This window comes from Pinus tabuliformis, chromosome Q, assembly GCF_031772625.1.
Source record: "Pinus tabuliformis cultivar Carrire ecotype Pingquan chromosome Q, CPIR1, whole genome shotgun sequence".
Lineage (NCBI taxonomy): Eukaryota > Viridiplantae > Streptophyta > Pinopsida > Pinales > Pinaceae > Pinus > Pinus tabuliformis.
Genome location: NC_142296.1, coordinates 1,352,648,060 through 1,352,668,227, shown reverse-complemented (window position 1 = coordinate 1,352,668,227; position 20,168 = coordinate 1,352,648,060). Strand labels below are relative to the sequence as shown.

General features: G+C 39.0%; 1 protein-coding gene across 10 annotated transcripts in view; it reads right to left on the bottom strand.

Annotated features, from left to right (window-relative positions):
• The window catches only part of LOC149224924 (uncharacterized), a 74,178-nt gene extending 56,282 nt beyond the window's left edge, over nucleotides 1-17,896 (bottom strand). For 3 of the 10 annotated variants that reach the window (XM_089386341.1, XM_089386342.1, XM_089386345.1), the window contains exons 1-6: nucleotides 17,607-17,894; nucleotides 16,774-17,065; nucleotides 15,549-16,297; nucleotides 13,305-14,580; nucleotides 13,067-13,175; nucleotides 12,618-12,716 (exon numbers count right to left, since the gene is read on the bottom strand). In XM_089386341.1, the coding sequence (XP_089242467.1) occupies nucleotides 12,618-12,716; nucleotides 13,067-13,175; nucleotides 13,305-14,580; nucleotides 15,549-16,039 (1,975 nt within the window). In that variant the 5' untranslated portion in view covers nucleotides 16,040-16,297; nucleotides 16,774-17,065; nucleotides 17,607-17,894. Of the gene's footprint in view, nucleotides 1-6,348; nucleotides 6,871-6,986; nucleotides 7,129-9,355; nucleotides 9,427-12,617; nucleotides 12,717-13,066; nucleotides 13,176-13,304; nucleotides 14,581-15,548; nucleotides 16,298-16,721; nucleotides 17,066-17,606 lie in introns of those variants that run through there. The other 7 variants (XM_089386337.1, XM_089386336.1, XM_089386338.1 and 4 more) reach the window with 7 other exon arrangements.
• Nucleotides 17,897-20,168: the final 2,272 nt, after the last annotated feature.

The window sequence follows — 20,168 nt, the reverse complement described above, 5'->3', positions numbered from 1 at the left end:
GGCAGAGTTCCCCGAGCAAGCAGCGGATAGCAACAGCAGAGCAGCAGTGAAGAGCAGGGCAGATCACTGAAACAGAACAGGCAGTCCGAGAAGGCACGTTGCACGTTTGACGGAATCTGTCCACTAAATTTGACAGTGGCTCTAATACCAAGATGGCGGTAGATGAGTTTTCTCTAAATCTTTTGATGAATTTCCCTGTGGAGGAACAGACAAATGAATTTTACTGCAGAGGAACAGACAGAGACAGAGATAAAAGAATGGGTTCCAAATCCAGGGATTGGATCAGTGCAACAAGATGAGTTGTGCCAAGATTACATGTTTAGCCTTGCTGAATTATCAGTGGTTGAAAACTAGCAAAAGCAAGTGGTAGTCAGCCCAGAGTCCGATTTCTCATTCTGGACAGCCTTGGTAAAACAAATGTTACGGAAAATGGAATTTCTTGAAACTGAAAACAAGCAGCTCCATTCAGAGATACAAACCTTCTCTGCGAGAGTTTCAGAGGTGGAGGGGGATAATTTATCCCTTAAGAATATGTTACATGAAACTAAAAGGAAGGAAATTCTCCATCCTCCAAACAGTGCACTGCATGCAGAAATTATTGACCTTAAAAGCAAGCAAGAAGAAATCCGATCCCAACAAACCACTTTCAAACAAGAAACTAAGACGTTCTTGGGTATAGGTGGTTCGAGGGAAGGATAAAACTCCTACCCCTCTTGCAGCAGTTGAGGAGGTGATGCAAGCAAAACTTGTGGAAGAACGCAACAGACGGGCAAGAGAATTGAATCTCAAGGTGAGAGGTCTCCCCTTACCCCACCCCTCTCCAGATCCTATAGAAATGGGGGCAAGGTTCTTTCGGGATACCCTTAGCCTCCCCGATATAGCTTTGGACAGAGCCTGGCTAGGCTACGACTCCACTCTCTTCCTCAGGTTTCGGACTGCATCTAATCGACTCTGTGCCCTCAAGGTTGAGTGGAAGTTGCTTTCTCTTCCCAACATGATTTTCTTGGACGAGGACCTCACTCGAGCACAACTTGTGGAACTTAAACAATCCAGAGAACAAGTTATGGCAGCACAATAGGCAAGGAAATGGGTTGTTATCAGGAATCCCCGAGCAGTCATTCGGGACTCCTTCCCACCTAGGTGGGAACCCCGAACTAGAGGCTCCAAATGACGGGCCCGCTTGGGGAGGCAACAGGGTACAAGCATTTCTATCTGTTGTTGGAATGGCAATGGATCTTTCTAGTCATCGTCGAGACTCTTGTATGATGCTCTCGAATCAACGAACATCCTCTTCGTGACCGAGACTCATGCGAGCGTTGTTCTACCCCTCCCAGATATTGCAGGTTACCATTGGATCTCAATTTGCAGGCAGGAAACAAGGAGCTCAGGAGGGATAAGAGAATCAGTTGGAGTTGCTTATTTGACTAGTGACTCACTTCGGAACACGGTATCTTTGGTAGCCGAAGATGAGTTTTTCAGGTTTATGTGGATTCGGATCAGCATCGAAATCTCTCCTCCGAGGGACATCTACATTGCAGTTTGTTACTTCCCCCTAGCCTCTTCACCATTTGTTGTCCATAATGGCTCAAATGGGGACCCCTTTATCGACTTGTACACCGACATCACACGGTACTGTGTTGTTGGGGAAGTCATCCTCCTAGGTGACTTCAATGCTCGCACTAGATATCTCCAGATCCCTCTCCACGACCGATCAGAGGATGTGTTTTGTACCCAAGGCATAGATCCAGATTCAGTAGGGCTTCACTGGATGTCAGATGATGCTTTAGGGCCCATTACAATTTATGGTAAGCATCTATTGCAGTTGGGGGAATCCGAGGAGTTGTGGATTCTAAATGGTCTCTCTTGTTTCTCAGACTCTCACTTTTTCACATGCCGGCCATATGGCGGGGGTGCAAGTGTAGTTGATTATGTACTCTCTAGCCATAACTTGCTCCCTTTTATTCGTTATTTCTCAGTCTCCCCCACCCCCCTTGCTGATCATGCACTTCTTTCTTTCTCTCTCCGGTTTGACCCTCCCCTTCCATCACCCCATCGCTCCCCTTGGCGCCCACCCTGAACTACCTTCCAATTTGACGAAGGAGACCCTGACATCTTCTCCTCTACCCTACGCAAGATGCTCCCATCGAAGAGCTAATTCTCCTTGCTTGATTATGCTTCTACTAAATACACCTGTCTTTCAGCTACCATTTGTGAAGCAGCACTCAAATCCTTCCCCCACTCCACTCGTTCCCCTTGCATCTCCCCTAAAGCTAGATCTTGCCCCATGAACAAATGGTACGATGATGAATGCAAGACTCTACATTGAGAACTTCGATATGCTTTCACTCACTCTCAACCCTTCTACTTCGGCCTCAAAGCTACTTATCGTCGTCTCCTTCGTCACAAGAAACGACTCTTTGTCTCCCATAGAAGATGAGAACTTTTTGTGCTCCTTGCCCACTCCCCTAAACAATTCTGCGTACAATCCTTCCCCGACGCTCCCCTCTTCCACCTGACCTCGACCCTACATCCATGTTCTCTCACACTTCCAACCTTTATGATATTCCCAAGCAGGGCCAAATTCATGTTACCTCCCCACCCTCTTCCTGTTATCTATTCTCAGATAGAGATATTAGAGAGGCCATTTGGGTGATGAACAGCAGCAAAGCAGCCAATGAGGAAGGCTACCAAGCAGAGTTCATTAAGCACGGTTTCTGTGCTTTGGTTAGCTACTTTGTTGATCTCTTCAATCATGTAGTCCGTGAAGGTTTTCCACCGACATGGTCACACCACATCATCCATCCAATCCACAAATCAAGTTCCAGCTCAAATCCCAATAACTACAGAACAATCATGGTGGGTCACACGTTCTCGAAGTTCTATGCTATTGTTCTACATAAGAAGCTCTCCAGTGACCTTGAGCAGAGACAACCCAGAGCTAGGGGACAAGCAGGTTTTCAACTGGCTCATTAGACCATTGACCACATCTTCACCCTTCACGTCGTGATTGAGGAGGCACGACACCGCTCTTCGAAAGTCTATTGTTGTTTCGTAGATTTTCGGAAAGCTTTTGACTCTGTTCCGAGGGAAGCCTTGCTCCAGAGACTCAAAGATATTGGCATCTCTACAACCCTAGTGACCGCTATTATGCGCTTATATGAGTCCATTCTTGGTTATCTTCACACCGCCCATGGGATGTCTGATTTCATTCGAAGCACTATTGGGGTTAAACAGGGTTGTCCACTGTCCCCTACCCTGTTTGGGATCTATATTGATGAGTTGGAAGCATTTCTACACGAGCATATCCAGGACACTGATGGCTGCCTTCTTCACCAGGTTCTGATATCTATTCTACTCTTTGCTAACGACGTGGTCCTCCTCTCCTCATCCCGAAAAGGATTACAAAGGCAGTTGGATGCCTTAGCTCTGTTTTGTGATCATCGACAACTGACGGTCAACCTGGGTAAAACTAAGGTTATGATCTTCAATGGGGTGAAGAAAACCTCAGACCTTCACTTTCTATTCAGAGGGGAGGAGATTGAGATCACCAGCACGTATACTTACTTGGGGGTGCAATTCTCAGGTCCCCGCTTCAGTTTGTGACCAGCACTTCAGCCTCGGATCAACAAAGGATATGGATCCTTATCCCTTCTTGAGAGAGTGCTTTTGACATCACTTCCAGGACATCTCATCCAAGATGAGCCTCATGGACACCTTGATCCGTCCCATTGTTCTATATGGCTCAGAGATTTGGGGACCATCTTTACTTGAGTCAGATTAGGCTTCAGCTGAGAGAGTCCAGATTCTTCTTCTCCGCCGCATCATTAGGTGCAAACTGATAGTGCCACAACACATCATCCTTGCAGAGTTTGGAGCTCAGCCCTTTCGGCTTGAGACGGTCTTTAGATTGGTTTCATTCTTGCATCGTGTCCAGGGCTTGGTAGACTCGATAAAGAGTAGGGACCGATATCCTTACTTGGCATATTGCTCTTCTGAGACTATTGTCCGTTCTACTCCCTCAGGCCAAGCTAGATGTTGGTTTACAGGAGTTTCAAATCTCTTAGAGTCAGTGGGAATTCAGTTGGATCGTCTCCCTCCTTTCCGATATTCCTTAGATGCTCTTGGTCACCTTTTACCTACTAGACAGGAGCTAAACAAGATCATCAGGGAGGACATCTACAGGCAGTTCGTCCAAGTCACCTGGGTCAATCCTCCAAGAGGATTGCGCCCAATGATGGCCTTCTACGCTAAACACTTCTTGGAGTTGAGAGATGGGGTCATTGTTCGACCCCAGTATACGTTTCACCACTAGATGCATGCTCTTCGCATTCCTCTAGGCCAGTGAGAGTAGGTTCTCATAGACTTCGGGTAGAGACAGACCACCAGGTGGATAGACTAGATAAATTCTGCCAAGTATGTCATTTACAGGAAGTGGAGACCGAGGTGCATTTCATTCTTGGATGACCTGTTTACTACGAGATCAAAGGAAGGTTTGATTGCTTGTTTAGAGATTCTCGAACCCTCGCAGACTTTTTCAAGTATCCCGATCAGAGATAAATGGCCCTATATATGCAGGAGGCTCTTAGGTTCCAAGCGCATATTCTTCAGCCCCATCAAACCAGACGCCACACAAAGGATCATGACATTGTTCAGGGTACTACCTTTAGACAAGAGCACCAAGAGATCGATTGATACAAGTACGTATCCAGACTCCAAATCAGTGAGGATCCGTGGGACCTCACCTTGCCACATGAGATCTCAGCAGCAGTGTTGTCTCAGATCCTTTCCTGGGAGACAGACTAGGTCCTTTAGGAAAGTAAAACAGCTAATAGATATCGAAAATAAAGATTGTCCTGAGGTTACATGTATCGCTGGTCTCGAAGGACTTTCATTATACTCACCTATTGTACAAGCCACGATCCAGGCGTGGATTTTGATATAATACAATGTTCTCATCACATTAACAAACAAACAGACAAAAAAAAAACACCGATTGAGATGTATAATTCCTTCCATCCTCAATATGGATTTGAGAAGTGACACCCACACACACATATACTATGTCGCATGACGACCCATCCCTCCCCAAAAAATCTTGTACCTACCTTCTTGTGTTTTGGGGACTTATGGACCCTTATTAAATATCCCCAAATTGATAAGGACTTCGTCAAGACTTCATTGGAGACTCAAGTATTTGTTGGCCATCCCCAAGACGTTCCGAGCAAATTTCAGGAATGTTATAGGCAGATCTCAAAGATGTTTCTAGCAGATTTCAGAGATTTTATGGAGATTTCAAAGATTTTAGAGAGTTTTTAGTCATTTAGCTTCCATTTTGACAACCATAGACATTGATGATTGGACATACGATAATTTTTCTCATCTATTATTTTTGTATTTCAGTGAATTTAAATTTGTTGTACAAAATATTGCTCAAAAGATGAGTTTGTATGATGGTATTAAGTTTGAATTTTTGATGATTTATACATTGTATTTTCAGCAACAACATTACAACAAGCTAAGCCTCCATGTTAAGAAAACCAAAAATACAACATTTCAAAAGACTTATCATTGTGGCTATTGCTCTTGTTCTTCACAATTTTTGGTCATCTCAACTTTTACATATTGTACTTGGTTTTCAAGAGTGCTTGCACCATCCCAACCTCAAACATTGTGAAACAATCATATAGTAATAGTGACTTGGATTGGGTACTAAATAATTTGAATAAATTCTTTTTAATCTAATGTAGAAATTTAATCTCTTTACATAATCAAAGTGTTCTATAGTGATTTTGAATAAAATTCTGCAAAACCTATTGAGAAGGGAATTCTTTCATAAATAACAAAAAAAAAATAAGAAATGTGTTGTTATAGAAACAATTCTTTCTCTCATAAACCCTTCATAGACCTTATTGCAAATTCAAAATAGTTACACTTAGTTTTTTAAAAGCCAAAATGCATTTTGCGTGGGTTTAACCGTCCATAATAAATTGTCACTCAACATTTTTGTAATTGCTCTTAAGAACTAGCAAATGTAAAAATTGTGCATAACACCAATGTTGTTAAAAGCGCGAACGGGATTAAATCGGCGCCGGGAATGAAGCGGAAAAAAACGGGAAAAAAGCGTTTGGTACAAAAATATTCATTTTTTTTTCATTTTTTTTCATTTTTTTTAATATCTAAACCATCTACAACATAAAATAAATACATTGACACATAAATATGATAAGAAAACTAATATATAAGATGTTTAATATCATTTCTAGCGCTAAAATCACACATAACATTGAATCATGTCCTGAATAGTAAGTCCTGACTCCTGAGTCCCAGCTCAGCCTCAAAATATCAACAAAAAATATGATAATGTATCTCATCATGTCATAATGTCATAGACTCATATACAATAAAATGAAAGTCTAATCCTATTGATTTCCTCTGCCCCTCTTGCGAGAAAATGTCACAGCTTTCTCTTTCTCTCTAGATGTAGATGCTGGTGCCTGTGCTGGTGGAAATGGCAATGGAGTCTGATGTGCTCTAGAAGCTGAAGAACTAGAAGTATGAGCTACAGGAGGTACTGGTAGACCACGTCCTCTACTGGTCCTAGTGGTAGCCCGGGTAGGCGATGTCACCTCCTCCTCCTGCTCCTCTTCCTCCACCTGCTGCTCCTCCTCCTCCTCCTCCCCCTCATCCTGCACTAACCAATCATCAGTAGAATCCATGAGAGTCCTCTCGGCCTCAACCCTCCATGCAGCAGTGGTGTCAATCCCATCCAATGAGATGGCATCCACATCAGGTGTCCTCTCAAGTTGCCTCACCCACAATCGAAGATTGTAGTAGACGTAGACCATGTCATTAAGTCGTTGGGACTCCAACCTGTACAAAGATCATGAATTAATAATTAAATAATTAATATTAAAAAAAAAATATTGTTTAATGAATTCAAAAATTTATTTGGAAATTTGCAATATTTTAAATGTTTAAGTGTTAACCTGTTGCGCTTCTTGTTGTGTATTTTTTCAAATACACTCCAGTTGCGCTCACATCCTGAGGAGCTGCATGTTTGGCTGAGGATGCGTACGGCATGCTTTTGCAAAAGGGGTACTCTGCCACCATACATCTTCCACCATGCATCTACAACAAAATTACAAATAAAATTTTAAATAAACATAAGAAAAAAATGGAATTTGAAGAGACAACGAAATTTGAAACAAAGTTACAAACTAAAAAATACCTGGCATTTTAATCGTCCTATCAGTGACAGCCATCTCAAAGCCAAATGTGCCACCTGTCATCTTATACGTCTCAATTTGTTTAGAGATCTCTATACGTTGTTCTGGAGATCGCACCATCTTCTGAACACAGGATAAGAATCCATCCATGATCTCACCATCAAAATCAAATCCACATGCATAAGAAAATGCAGGGTTCAGGAAAAGCCCAGCAGCATGAATGGGACGATGGAGTGTGTTGTTCCATCGCTCATCAATCACTCCCCATAGAAGGAATTGTTTCTGAAACCCATCATCTCCCTTATCATCATAGTAGGCCCGAATGGCTTCTTTGGCCCTGTCCATGGCTTCATACAAATAACCCATTGCGGGCTTCTCACCATCAACCAACCGAAGAACCTTTACCAAAGGTTCAGTAACAACGCACACCTCCTACACTCCCGCCCAGAAGTCTTCCTGGTATGAAACTAGTCTGCATACGGCCTCTCCTTCTGGTTTGCGACTCATTGGCAAAGCACGCCACTCCTCTGAAAGAAACATTCTCTTCACATCCCACATAGAATTCAAGAGGGATTGAAGAGATATGAAACTCGTGGCAAACCGTGTAATGGCGGGGCGCACCAACTCTTTGTTGTTGGTGCATTTTCTCATCAAGCTAAGCACAGATGTATGATTATATATAAATTTTGTGATGCTTTTTGATGAGTCAACAATATCTTTGACAAAGGGAATTTTCCCTATGTCCTCTAACATCAAATCAATACAATGGGCAGCACAAGGTGTCCAAAATAAAGTAGGATGCCTGTCCATCAGCATTCTACCAGCAGCAACATAATTTGCAGCATTGTCCGTTATGACTTGGACAACATGTTGTTCACCCACCTCCAAAATAAACACATCCAGCAAATCACATAAAGTTTTTGCATCTTTGATTTGATGAGATGCATCAACAGATTTGATAAACATAGTCCCCTTGGGACAACTAACCAAGAAGTTTATAAGGGTTCTCCCCTTTTGGTCAGTCCAACCATCTGACATAACAGTGCATCCTATTTGTGCCCATGATGCCCTAAAATCCTCCAATCTTTGGGTGCAGTCACGCTTTTCATCTTGAAGAAGCCGGCCTCTGAAATCATGATAAGAAGGGATTTTGTACCCTGGGCCAACACTGGCAATAGCATCAACAGTAGGTTGGAAAAATGGATTATTCCTTACAATGCTGAAAGGAATATCACTCCAGAGGAGAAATTTTGTCATCAACCTGTCAGCTTGTTCTTTTTCAGTTCTTTTTAGCATTGAACCGATAGATGGTTGTGAACCAAGTGTGGTTCGAGGAACAAAAAATGATGATGCAGCTACCGGATTGACTTATGCTGCAGTGGAACCAGTGCCATTTGGCCCACTTCCTTCAGCTGACCTTTTTAGTTGCCTTTTGAGTTCTTCTTTGGCCTCTCTAGTGTGCTCTAATTCTCTCAATGCTCTCATGGCTCTTTGGATAAGTTCAGGATTTGTATTTATACAGGGCCCCACATCATGTCCAGGGATTTGTGCAAGGTGAAACTTCAACCTGTACACCCACCCGCGTATCTCCTTTCCACACAACTTGCAATTCAAGTTTTGTCTATCATTCGGAGCATGAGGTTCACCATATTCCCAGAAAGGATCCAATTTCCTTGGCATGTTTGTTTTTGAATTTTGAATTTGCAAACCTATGGGAAAATATTAAATAAGGATTAGGAAATAGGAATTTAGGATTACAATTTAGCATTTACAAAATTTAAATTACAAGTTACAAATTTCCAGAATCCAAAGTTCCAAACCCAAGTTACCCAATCAAATGGCAAATGCCAAAAACAATGAAAAAACATAAACAATGTTTTAAAAAAATGAAAAAATAAAAAATAAAAAATTGGTTTCCATAGTCATACCAATTTACCCATCCCAAATCAATGAAAAATACAAAAAATTCTTTAAAAACAATGAAAACAAAAGGAAAATGGTGCCCCTATGAAGTTTCCCCACAAAAAACAATGAAAAACAAAGTTTTTAAACAAGGAAAACAAAAAAAAATTAATCTACATACCGTTTTTATGGTGAAATTGGTGGTCTCCTCTTGAATTTGTCCTACAAGCACTTAGATTTGCTCACAAACCCTCCAGCTCCTTTCTCCAACACCTTCTCCTCCTTCCGCGCGCGCCCACTGTCCAAATGACCAAAAAAAAATCTAAATTTTCATTATAAAACTCGCTGCCCCGCGCCCCCGAGCTTTTTTGCGAAAAAAACGCGCTTTTTTCAAAAAAAACGCGCGCTTTTTTCAATAACAACAAAAAACGCGCTTTTTTCAAACAAAAAAAATAAAATAAAATAAAAAATAAAAAAATTAGACACTTTTTTCCCATAAAAAACGCGATTAAATCGACTTAGGAAAAAAACGCACTTTTTTGAAAAAAACACGATTTAATCGCGCTTTTAACAACACTGCATAACACTATATAGTATATTCACTTACAAGCTTGAAACAATTGCTAATGTTTACAGTAGTTTATATATATAGTTGTTGTCGCCAATTCTTCGTTACCTAAAACAAATTGGAAGTGTACTCTAGAGGCGTCATTTCCTGTATGAAAATTAGTGCGTGTGTACTCTAGAGGTGGCATTTCCTGTATGAAAACTAGTGCGTGTGTGACAAAGAGAGAATGTAAATCTATTTTTAATTTGTGGAATTATCATACACCCAAATGATGAAATCTTTCAAAATATTTGTTTTAAATTTTAAAAAATATAAATAAAATATTGTAACCTCCTTCTCAAATTTCTTACACTAAAGCTTTTTTTTTTAATTTTAATTTTAAAAAATTAATAAAAATATATAACTTGGAAAACTTTAGTTTATCTTAAATTATAATAAATCCAAAATTACGATAAAATTATATTAATTCTATTTTAAAAAATCAAAACCAAAACACAATTTGAATATTTCCTAATACAATTTTTTTCTCCAAAAATTATTTTCTTGCCATTTGAATAAATTACTTAATTAAAAACTCTTGGATAGAAACCACTATTAATTAAATATTTGCGTTACAAATATTTGTATTTCAAAATCGTTAAACGCATTTTGGAATTAAACTGAAAAAAATCAAAATCATGAAATAGAATATCAAAATTGCTAAACACAATTTGAATAATTTCCAAAATATTTTTTCCAGAAATTATTTTCTTACAATTTGAATAAATTACTTATTTAAGAACTCTGTGATATAAACCACCATTAATTAAATCCTTGTCTTACAAATATAATAATATTATAAATTAAGTTTAAAAAATATTTAACCATAGAAAATTATAAATTATAGAAAAACGATAAATAAATATATATATATGTGATTAAATTCAGTTTAAAAAAAAAAAATTGTTATTCACCAGGAATCAAAACAAACACATAAATTTTTTCCTTAAAATAAAATATTTTGAAAAAACCCGTCAATGTCAAGGGAGCACTTTAAAGACAGACCATATTCAAACAGAGAACTGTCTAAACCGAGAACGCAACAATGGAAGCCTCAGAGCCCAGAGTAGCATAAATACTCTTTAACAATATAGCATTCCACTATGATTAAACATATATTTCAACTCGTAAACGTGAAATATGAGAGTCGAACTCCAAACTGGCATCGAACCTTTGAGTTTTAACACCGTGCAGTGTGGACATGGCCTAGGCTGCAGGGGTCAGGTCTGTGAATATTGACGAAGGGCATCCTGGGAATCGCGATGACTCGTCGTCGAACTTTGGAGCCTCTCTGTGAGGAACTATTGGGGGCTCGGACTGCTGATGCTAGAGTACTAGTTATCAGATGGTATGGTTGGATGGAGTGCTAATGCTACGCCGGGCTGGGCGGAGGAAAGATAGGCCTAACAAGAAGTTTGTTTTTTTAACTTTCAAATAACCCCTGAAATGAATGTCAACGAATTTGAACGTGACTCCAGCTAATTTCATCATAAATTTATTCGACTTCAAATTCTGGTTCAAAGAACCCGGTGACTTCGAAAGTTATTTGATTTTGATTTAAGAGACGTTAAAATAAAATAATTAAGGTCTTCAACCCTATTTTTTTAATTTTTTAAATATTTAATTTTAAAATAATAGTAGGATAGATGGATTAAATTGAAATAGTCTATAACGCGACTTTTTGAAAGTCTTTTTGGCGGGTTTTTCCAGTCGAAATCCGGCAGGAATTTATTGGAATCGCAAGTTTGATAGTTAGTTTCTGCACAATGAAAGTGTCCCAGGGGTTTTCGAGGGTGCTGAATCCAAATAAGCAGTTAAAAACCCATTTTAACTGCGACAAATCAAGATTTAACCTCAATTTCTTCCGCCGGATTCCGTCACCGGAATCTCCAAAAAATCGCATTATAGACAACTCCGATTAAATTTCGGGAGTGCAGAATTTAGGTTTATATCGAGAGAAATTAGATTTTTTTTTTTATAAATTTAAAATTGGAATGGATTTTTTTTTGTTTTTATAAGTTTGAAATTAAAATGGATCAATGCTCATTTTGAAAAACATCATAAAATATTTTAAATAAATTCTACTTATTTTATAAAACATTTTAAAAATTTTACTTATTTTATAAAAAAATTTAAAATTTTTTAAAATGCTTGAATACAAGCTTCTATTATCCATAACTTTTGAGTTAGTTACGGGAGGACTAGCCAAAACAATTCCCTATTTATTTTAAACTTAAAAAATCAATATCATTTTTAGCTTTCAATCACTTTATTTATCCATATAAAATTTTAAATTATTTTATTTATAATTGGGATTGATTTTTTTATTTTTTTATATAAACAACCTCTTAAAAAATCAATATCATTTTTAGCTTTCAATTACTTTATTTATCCATATAAAATTTTAAATTATTTTATTTATAATTGGGATTGATTTTTTTATTTTTTTATATAAACAACCTCTTTCCTACTGGGTCGTAAAACGACTCTAGATATCGTGATAGATAAAATAATTAATTTTATTTAATGCATTCAATAAATTAATATTAATTTCAATGCACGCAGTTTTCATCATTTTTATGTTCTTTATTAATAAGGAAATTTGGATTATTTTCTGACTGCAACTAAATAAAAATATGCTATGCCTTCTTCCAGAGCACATTTTATTCTTCCCTAAATTCAGATCTATTCTTCCCTAAATTCAAAGATCTGATGAACTATTAACTCCTGAAGGATCACAGCCTGTAAGAAATTTTATAAATATGCCTTCTTCCAGAGCACATTTTATTCTTCCTTAAATTCAAAGATCTGATGACGTATCAACTCCTAAAGGATCACAGCCTGTAAGAAACTTTATTATGCAAAATTGTGCTTCCACTTACTGGTTGTATAACGTACCAAACGCTCACCACTTTGGTGCCGGCGTTCTATCTCCGGTCCTTTTCTCATAATTTCAGGAGTCTTCCTCGCAGTTGCTCCATCTGCCAAGCACAGAGTATGATAAATTTGAAAACAGAGTACTTTCCCCAGATATAACGATCATGAAATGTATCCAAAGTGTTAAAACTGTGTTTTGATTAAAAACTGGATTCTAGTACTGTACTGATTGTATATTTTATGCTCTTTCTAACGGCATCAAACTAATACTGTACTGTATGGAAGGAAAAATCAATATTTCCTGAGCCTTTTGGGATAAAGAAACGTTTGCTTTACAATAAGAATGACAAGGGTTGTAATACTGATACATCGAATTTAGGTGATAAGAACAATGTACCCATGGAAATTTAATTAGTCCTCCACGTCAATTTTAATACCCAAAAACAAAAATTACCAGAAAATGATTCTAAGCTGTTTTTCCTTTCCGGTGCTACTGAAATTTCACGGAAAACTACAGGTTTCTCACACTGCCATCTCTCTATCCTTTGAGAGACTTCCTGAACCTGCATATTTGATGGAAGAGACCAAATAAATTAATTCAAGCAAAACGCTAAAAGCTAAAAGCTAAACAACAGTATTTACAAAACTAAACGCAATTTTTTAAACAACGAGATGATTCATTTCACGCATACCATGCTTGGTATGTCAATTGAATAAGGATTCGCCAGAGTTTCCCTTCGGACGTCACTTATCAACTTTTCCTTAGGAACTGTAGGAGAGGCGGCGGAATAAATATTTTGTTCCATGGTTATTTTGCTGCAAATGACCTCTGTAACTGGATTTGAACTTGTAGATCTTTCAGTAGTCTGTTGGTCAGTAGACCTTTTACTGGACGCTTTCTTTTTGACGCTTTCTTTAGTAATTTGCATCCTGGCTTCTACATACCGTAAAGTATCAACATCATTATCTTGTCTTTTTAATTTACCCCCTTTGGCATGATGAGCCAATCCTTCTGCTATCCTTCTTGTTAAGAATTTCTCATTTGCCCATTCCACTGTTTCAGGATCAGATGCATTGCTAGTATCTACTTGAATGTCCTTCTCTGGAAGAAAAGCAAAGGTCTCCCCTTTCTGGGCATTAATTTCAATAACATATGATCCAAGATCATCCGATTCTTCCCCACTGTCAACAGGTGGTTCCGATCCAATGTCTTGGCTTGCTTCCTGTGCAACGAAGGCCCCGGCATTAGTCTGAATTTCCTTTGCTGAGGAAATCTCTGATGAAACCACGGAAGGTGATTCGCTCCCCTGATTTGAATGCAACCCACCTTTGGACTCTGGAACCCAATCTCTCCAACTCTTTAACTTGGCTTGTGCATGCAGAGCCCGAGAAGGAGAGGAAACCACTAGGCGTCTGTGTTCCGTAAAAGGCACATCACTAGCTGATGACAAACGTGCCTTTTCGAAACCATCATCCGCCATTTCTATTGAATTGACCGACTTGGCAGTGTCGGAGGAGCTATGCCTTTTTATAACCGGTTTAGAAGCTCCCCTGTTTATACGCGTATGCAATCTGTGGATGCTGTTTCCCCATTCGTCATCTGACGTATTGCTGCAAGAGGGAATTTGAGGAGTAGAATACAGCTTCTCATTGTTCAATCGAACTGGGCTTTGTAAAATAGTTTCCCTGGTTTCCAGGAACGATTGGAAACGAGAATTAGAGGTCCGTGGAGGCAACCCACTAAGGTCCTGATTCCTTTTAAGCCCCTGCAATATTTTTTTGGCTTTACTAGAGCTTCCAAAAGGCATTTCCAGTAAATCTGAAGAGTGAGCTTGTGGAGAAGTCTCAGACTGTGGGGACGACTGAGCGCTAGATACAAATGTAAGATCCGAACATTTGTTCGGCCCATGGTGAGGAGAGGTGCCAAAGAGAGGATACTCTGTTTGCTTTGAAGAGACTCCAGACTGCCTGTACAGACAAGGTATTCATCACCTTAATTCAAGGAATCCAAGAAGAGTAAAAAAAACTTGCTAAAAGAAGAGTAAAATAAACTTGCTGAAAGGTTGAGTTTAGGCCTTGATTGGCATAGACCCGTATAAACCGAGGTGTTGTATTTCTTTATGAACGTTGAACTTGTGTACCTCAGGTTCTAAATTATAATTTGAAGTCTGAAACTTCAAAATCCCTAGTCCACAATTGGGAAAAAAGTATTTTCAATGTATCAATATATACATGAGAAACAAAATGAATCATCCCCACCCATCCAAACTGTAAAATTGTAATATTAAATACAAACTTATATAAATATTGTCCAGATTCAGTCCGTCTTTACATATGTACACGAGAAACAAATTGAATCACTCCCACCTATCCAAACTGTAAAGTTGCAATATTAAACACAGACTTATATAAACATTTGATACGATAAAGATAGCGGATAGGCATGCTCAACCTTTCCTCTTCAGATATATACCAGAGCCCTCTTTATTCAAGTTTAATCTACCTTTATACATACACGCAAAAAATAATCATCCCCACCCAATCCAAACGGTAGAACTTAAATATTAGGATAAACTTATAAATTGATATAATCAAGATACTAGGATAGGCATCCCTGACCTTTACAATCTAGAGGTATATATCAGAGGCAGGATTATATGGATCTACAATGGTGTTCATATTCAACGAAACCATGCACCCAATACACCGTTTAACCCAATAAACCATTACACGCATGCACACCTGAGCACGACAATTGATGGATCACCCCACTCCCATCAGAGCTATCGAGTGCATCAATAATGTAATACGCAGCCATAATTGTGGCAATGAAGTAATATTAAGCGAGAATTTTCTTTATTTTTCATAGCAATTCTATTTAATGCAAATCAGAGCTAAAAACAGAGCGGCCATAAAAGGCCTGGTGAGATTCAAACCTGAGATTTACAAATGGAGATCCAGTACCGAAGGCTTTGTTCTCAGCAATTCTGGATAAAGGAGTCCGAGGAGGGCTGAGATTTCTGGGCGTCGATCTGGAAGTTACTGAACACTTATCAGATGTTTCTCCTGCACTAAAAACTGGATCTGGATTGAAGATATCGTTGTAAAATTCATCGTTAACATATTTCCTCCTTGTTTCTCCAAATACAGGAATCTCATCAAATAGTCGTAAACGTGAAAACCCACTGGAAGGTGCTAACAACAAACGCCCTTCTCCATGCTCTTTGGGAGATTGCATAAAAGAGATATACCTTGGGGGGCCTCCAAACACATCGTTGTAATCGTCGGCCGAATCTCCTGTGTATGAATTACGGGCCGAAAGCTTGGGTGATACATTTGGATCGAGATTCATTGCTCCGAAGTTTTTCAGGAAACTATAATTCAGTCTTCTGTTATTATCAGAATATGAAAACTCGTAATCTTCCATCTTTTCTATGGCTGGATTTTGAGGATCCGAAGGTCCTTATCTGATTGGCCCAGCTCCAATATTCATCTAAAAAAGGATTTAACGGATAATACAAAGATGCCACAATGGCATAATCGGAGGAAGAGCCGTCAGAGTGAGTCGTAAATACGAAGAACGCGACGGAAACGATATCAAGGGCCCCATGGATGCCGGTCGATCCAATCTCCAGTCAGCGCTTTCCTTCTCAGCCAGCCTCTGAGCTATACTTCATTAAAAACCCTTCAAATAGTACAAAAACATTCCTCTCATTAAAATGTCAACAAATTAAACAAAATGTTCCTGCGCCATTAAAGAGACGCCTAAAATAAACTAGGCTTTGACCATCCATTTATAAATCGCCTATTAAACTCTATTCTCAGCGCATTACCAAAGCATAATCATCGGTTTTGTGGTAATGCAATGATATTCAGTTTAAAGAAATACTGTCCAGCTGCAAATATTCTGGGACCATAAAGGACGACTTGCAAAAATTTGCAAATATTCACCAAAATAATGCAAAATAACGCTCAAGTCCTTTTGGATGCTTGGCCATCAGACATCGTTCTCGTTATTTATCACGGCCATCATTTAACAAAAATATATTTTACTGAAAACCCTTCAAATAAAACAAGCATATTTCTTTATCACTAAAAGAAACAAATACCTGATATGAACTAATAACGGACCATCTAAAACTGAACTTCAAGGGTTTTTACCGTGCTTTAGTACATCAAAGAGCTTTTCCGGTTCAAAACTCGCCTCGACCTCTTCTATTCAGCGCATTCCTAAAGCAGAACTGATGTTTTGTGCTCAGTTTGAAAAATGAAATATTATTCCGCTCTGTGCGAAGTATATAAGGACGAGTTGCAATATTATCCGACTGCGCCCAACGAATACGCCAAACAAAACGATTCTCTACAGCTAACACTCGTCCAACCACAAATATGAAACAATTCCGTGAGGATTTCCCACATTCGATGAAATCTTAAACCGTTTCTGTGCAAAAGCCTGTCGAATGCAGATTATTAATAAAAGAAAACCACTCCTTCGAGTTTATCTGACAGGTTACTTTAGCATACAAACTAAATACGATAGGAAATGCAAAATAAAAGCGTTTCTTTAAGCGTCTGACAGACTTCGGAAGTGCGGGGAAGACCCCCGGCAATTTCGGTCAACAAAATCATTTTTAAAGCGAGGTGTTTCCTCAGCATTTAAATAATCCACTGGAAAAAAGCACGCAATGGTTGTAAAAAATTCTAAATTTCCAAAGCTGTAAAGAAAACTGTCATTTTCGCAACCATTCTAAAAGCTTTGATGCAAAACTAACGATACATCTTCGATCGGCGCTCTTCCTTTTTAATTTTAACATTCTAATCATTAAACTACAGTTTTCCGTTAAATTTTTTCCTAAATATGTAAAATCGGCCCAAATTTTCATCCATCCAGAAACAGACGGCTTACCACAGCATAAAATTTTCAGACATTGAGCTCAAAATGCATAAAAAATTTCAAGCCAGAAAACATTGATCTCGCTAGCAGAATGCCATACCAGGGAAGAACCACCAACCGCAGCGTTTCACCGGTAGAATTTTCAGATGCCAGTTTTTACCTTATATTCAGCCATTCGCCCTAAAATTGGCACAAAAATGCAGTCCCAGAACCAACGAGTTCGCCTGTGACCTCCATTATTGCGATCCCCGCTTATTACATGAACTCTGGAGGGTCTATGCGGGGATCCGTGTCGGAGACGGTCAGAATCCCCATGTCTGGAGCACACCTCCAATATTTCTTGGTTTTCAATTTTTGAAGTGGGGTCAGTCTCCTTGGACGTGCCAAACTAGCGAGGTGATAAACTTCACTATTTTAAGGTTCTTATTTCAAGCGACATAAAGTTTTTGAAAATGTTTTTTTAATTTCTAATTTATTAATTTTATAAAACCATTGTCTCTTTTCTTTTTTTAATGTTAATGATTTTAGTTATCTTAAATTAAATTAAAAACAAAATTTCCATAAGATTAAAATTTGTGAAAAAAAATTAATAATAAATCCTTGCACATTTGCAGCACTACAACCCAACCCAGAGCTCCCTTTTGAATCACTCTGATAGCCTTGTTGCAGATGTTGCAGACCTTTGCATTACCAACCTCTCTCTCGTTGTGCTTTCCCTTCCTTATACTCTGCCTCCCCTCTTTTAGCCTTCGCTCCCTTCTTATGTTGCCTCTTGCCTGCGGGATCTTGATCTAGCCGAGTGATCAATCATGACCAATCTGGCCTCTGATCGTTGCCTTTAACGTCGTTGTCTCAAATGGATCGGCTTCTTGTTTTGTCAAAAAAACTAGATGAGATCCCTAAGGTTGAGATCTCTACTCCACAGGCCCGGGTCTGTGCACTTCAACTAACAGATCGAGGTCTGGTAGCTCAATAGATGGGCTTGTGGGCCTCCCCTAGATGTATTTGTCAATGGATTTTGAACAATTGAAAAATTGTGCTCAATTGTTCAAAATATTCATGGGCAAGTCACTTCTTCATTTTGTGGCAAGGGTTTCTTCACATTTTTCTTCAAGAAAAAAGCAGATCGAGACAAAATATTCCAAAGGGGTTCGTATTTTATGGGATCCCAAGGGCTTTCCTCGGATCGTTGGAGCCCTAACTTCAATATGGACCGTGACGTTCCAACCTTCGTCCTAGTGTGGGTTAAGCTTCCCTTTCTCCCTCTCCATTGTTGGAATGACGCTACTTTTAGAAAGAACATAAATGCCCTAGGGAAATATGTGAATTGTGCAGAGCCTCGTGATGGGCTCTTTTCATGTGCTAGAATATGTGTTCAGGTAGATATAGAAAAGGGTTTTCCTGCAACAATCAATTTAATTTTGGATAGTTGGTCACACATCCAAGAGGTGGATTACGATCAGCTTCCCTTTAAATGCAAGATTTGTCATGACTATGGTCACTTCGCTATAAACTACCCGGAGAAGCCAGAGGAACCTGAAAAGCAAGGCGAATCGAGAGAACAATGACAATGGGCCAAAAGAAGGAAAGGAACTCAAAAGTAACAAGCTCTCCCTTCTCAACAGCGGAATCAAGATCCATCAAAGGAACTCGGCCCATCCTCCCCCAAGGCCATCTCGAACAAGAACAAAGAAGGATCAAGTAAATCTATTTCTCATGGCAACACTAGCAATCAGTTCGACGCTCTATCCAATGAACCTAAGAAAGGTGAGATCCCACATCCAAATTTTTTGATTCCTGATCTTCCTCCAACCAAAATGCTCCCATAAGCACCACTGAACACATCTATGGGTCAAGATCCAAGGACGAGACTGAGCCCACTCAAGATGAATCTTCCGAAGAATATGAAGATTTCCTTTCACCAAGAGAAGGTACTGTGGGGGACCTTTCACAAGTTATACAGACAAGAGATTTGAAGCTGACAAAGCCATGGAGAAAGAGTGTCACTCCCATAGATCTTGAAGGAAATCAAATAGAGAATTAAGGAGTAAATTGAAAAAAGAGAAAGACTCGAGCCATCAAACAACTCTTAAACACATACGAGTAGGATATGCGAGAAGCAAAGGCGCTGGAAAAAATACAAACACAACCTCGTCTAAGAGGGCTCCCCTCCCCGAGAGTAAATAATGATTGTTCTCTCCTTGAATTATAGGGGAGTAGGGTCATTAAAAAGGACATTTGAAATGAAATCTCTGATCATAAAGGAAAATCCCTCTATCGCCCTTCTCCAGGAGACTAAATTAGAGGAACATGAAATTATAGCACAACAGTTCTAATTATGGTATGGCAGTGGTATCTCTTTAGTCAGTGCAAAAGGTGCTTTTGGGGGACTCTATACCCTTTGGTATCCATCTCAATTTTGTCTCATTAACTCTTTCTCCAATGTGCATTGGTTCGCAACATCTTTTCTTGATCTATCTTCAAATCAAGTACGTTAGTTGTCAATGTATATATGTCGGTTCACTTTAGAGAAAAATAAGAGTGTTGAGCTTCTCTTCACAGTCTTTTCTCCTCTAAAATTGGAACTTTTTGTATTCTTGGGGGGTCTTCAATACCATCCTAAATAGGTGGGAGAAAAAAAGGGGATCATATGTCAAAGATC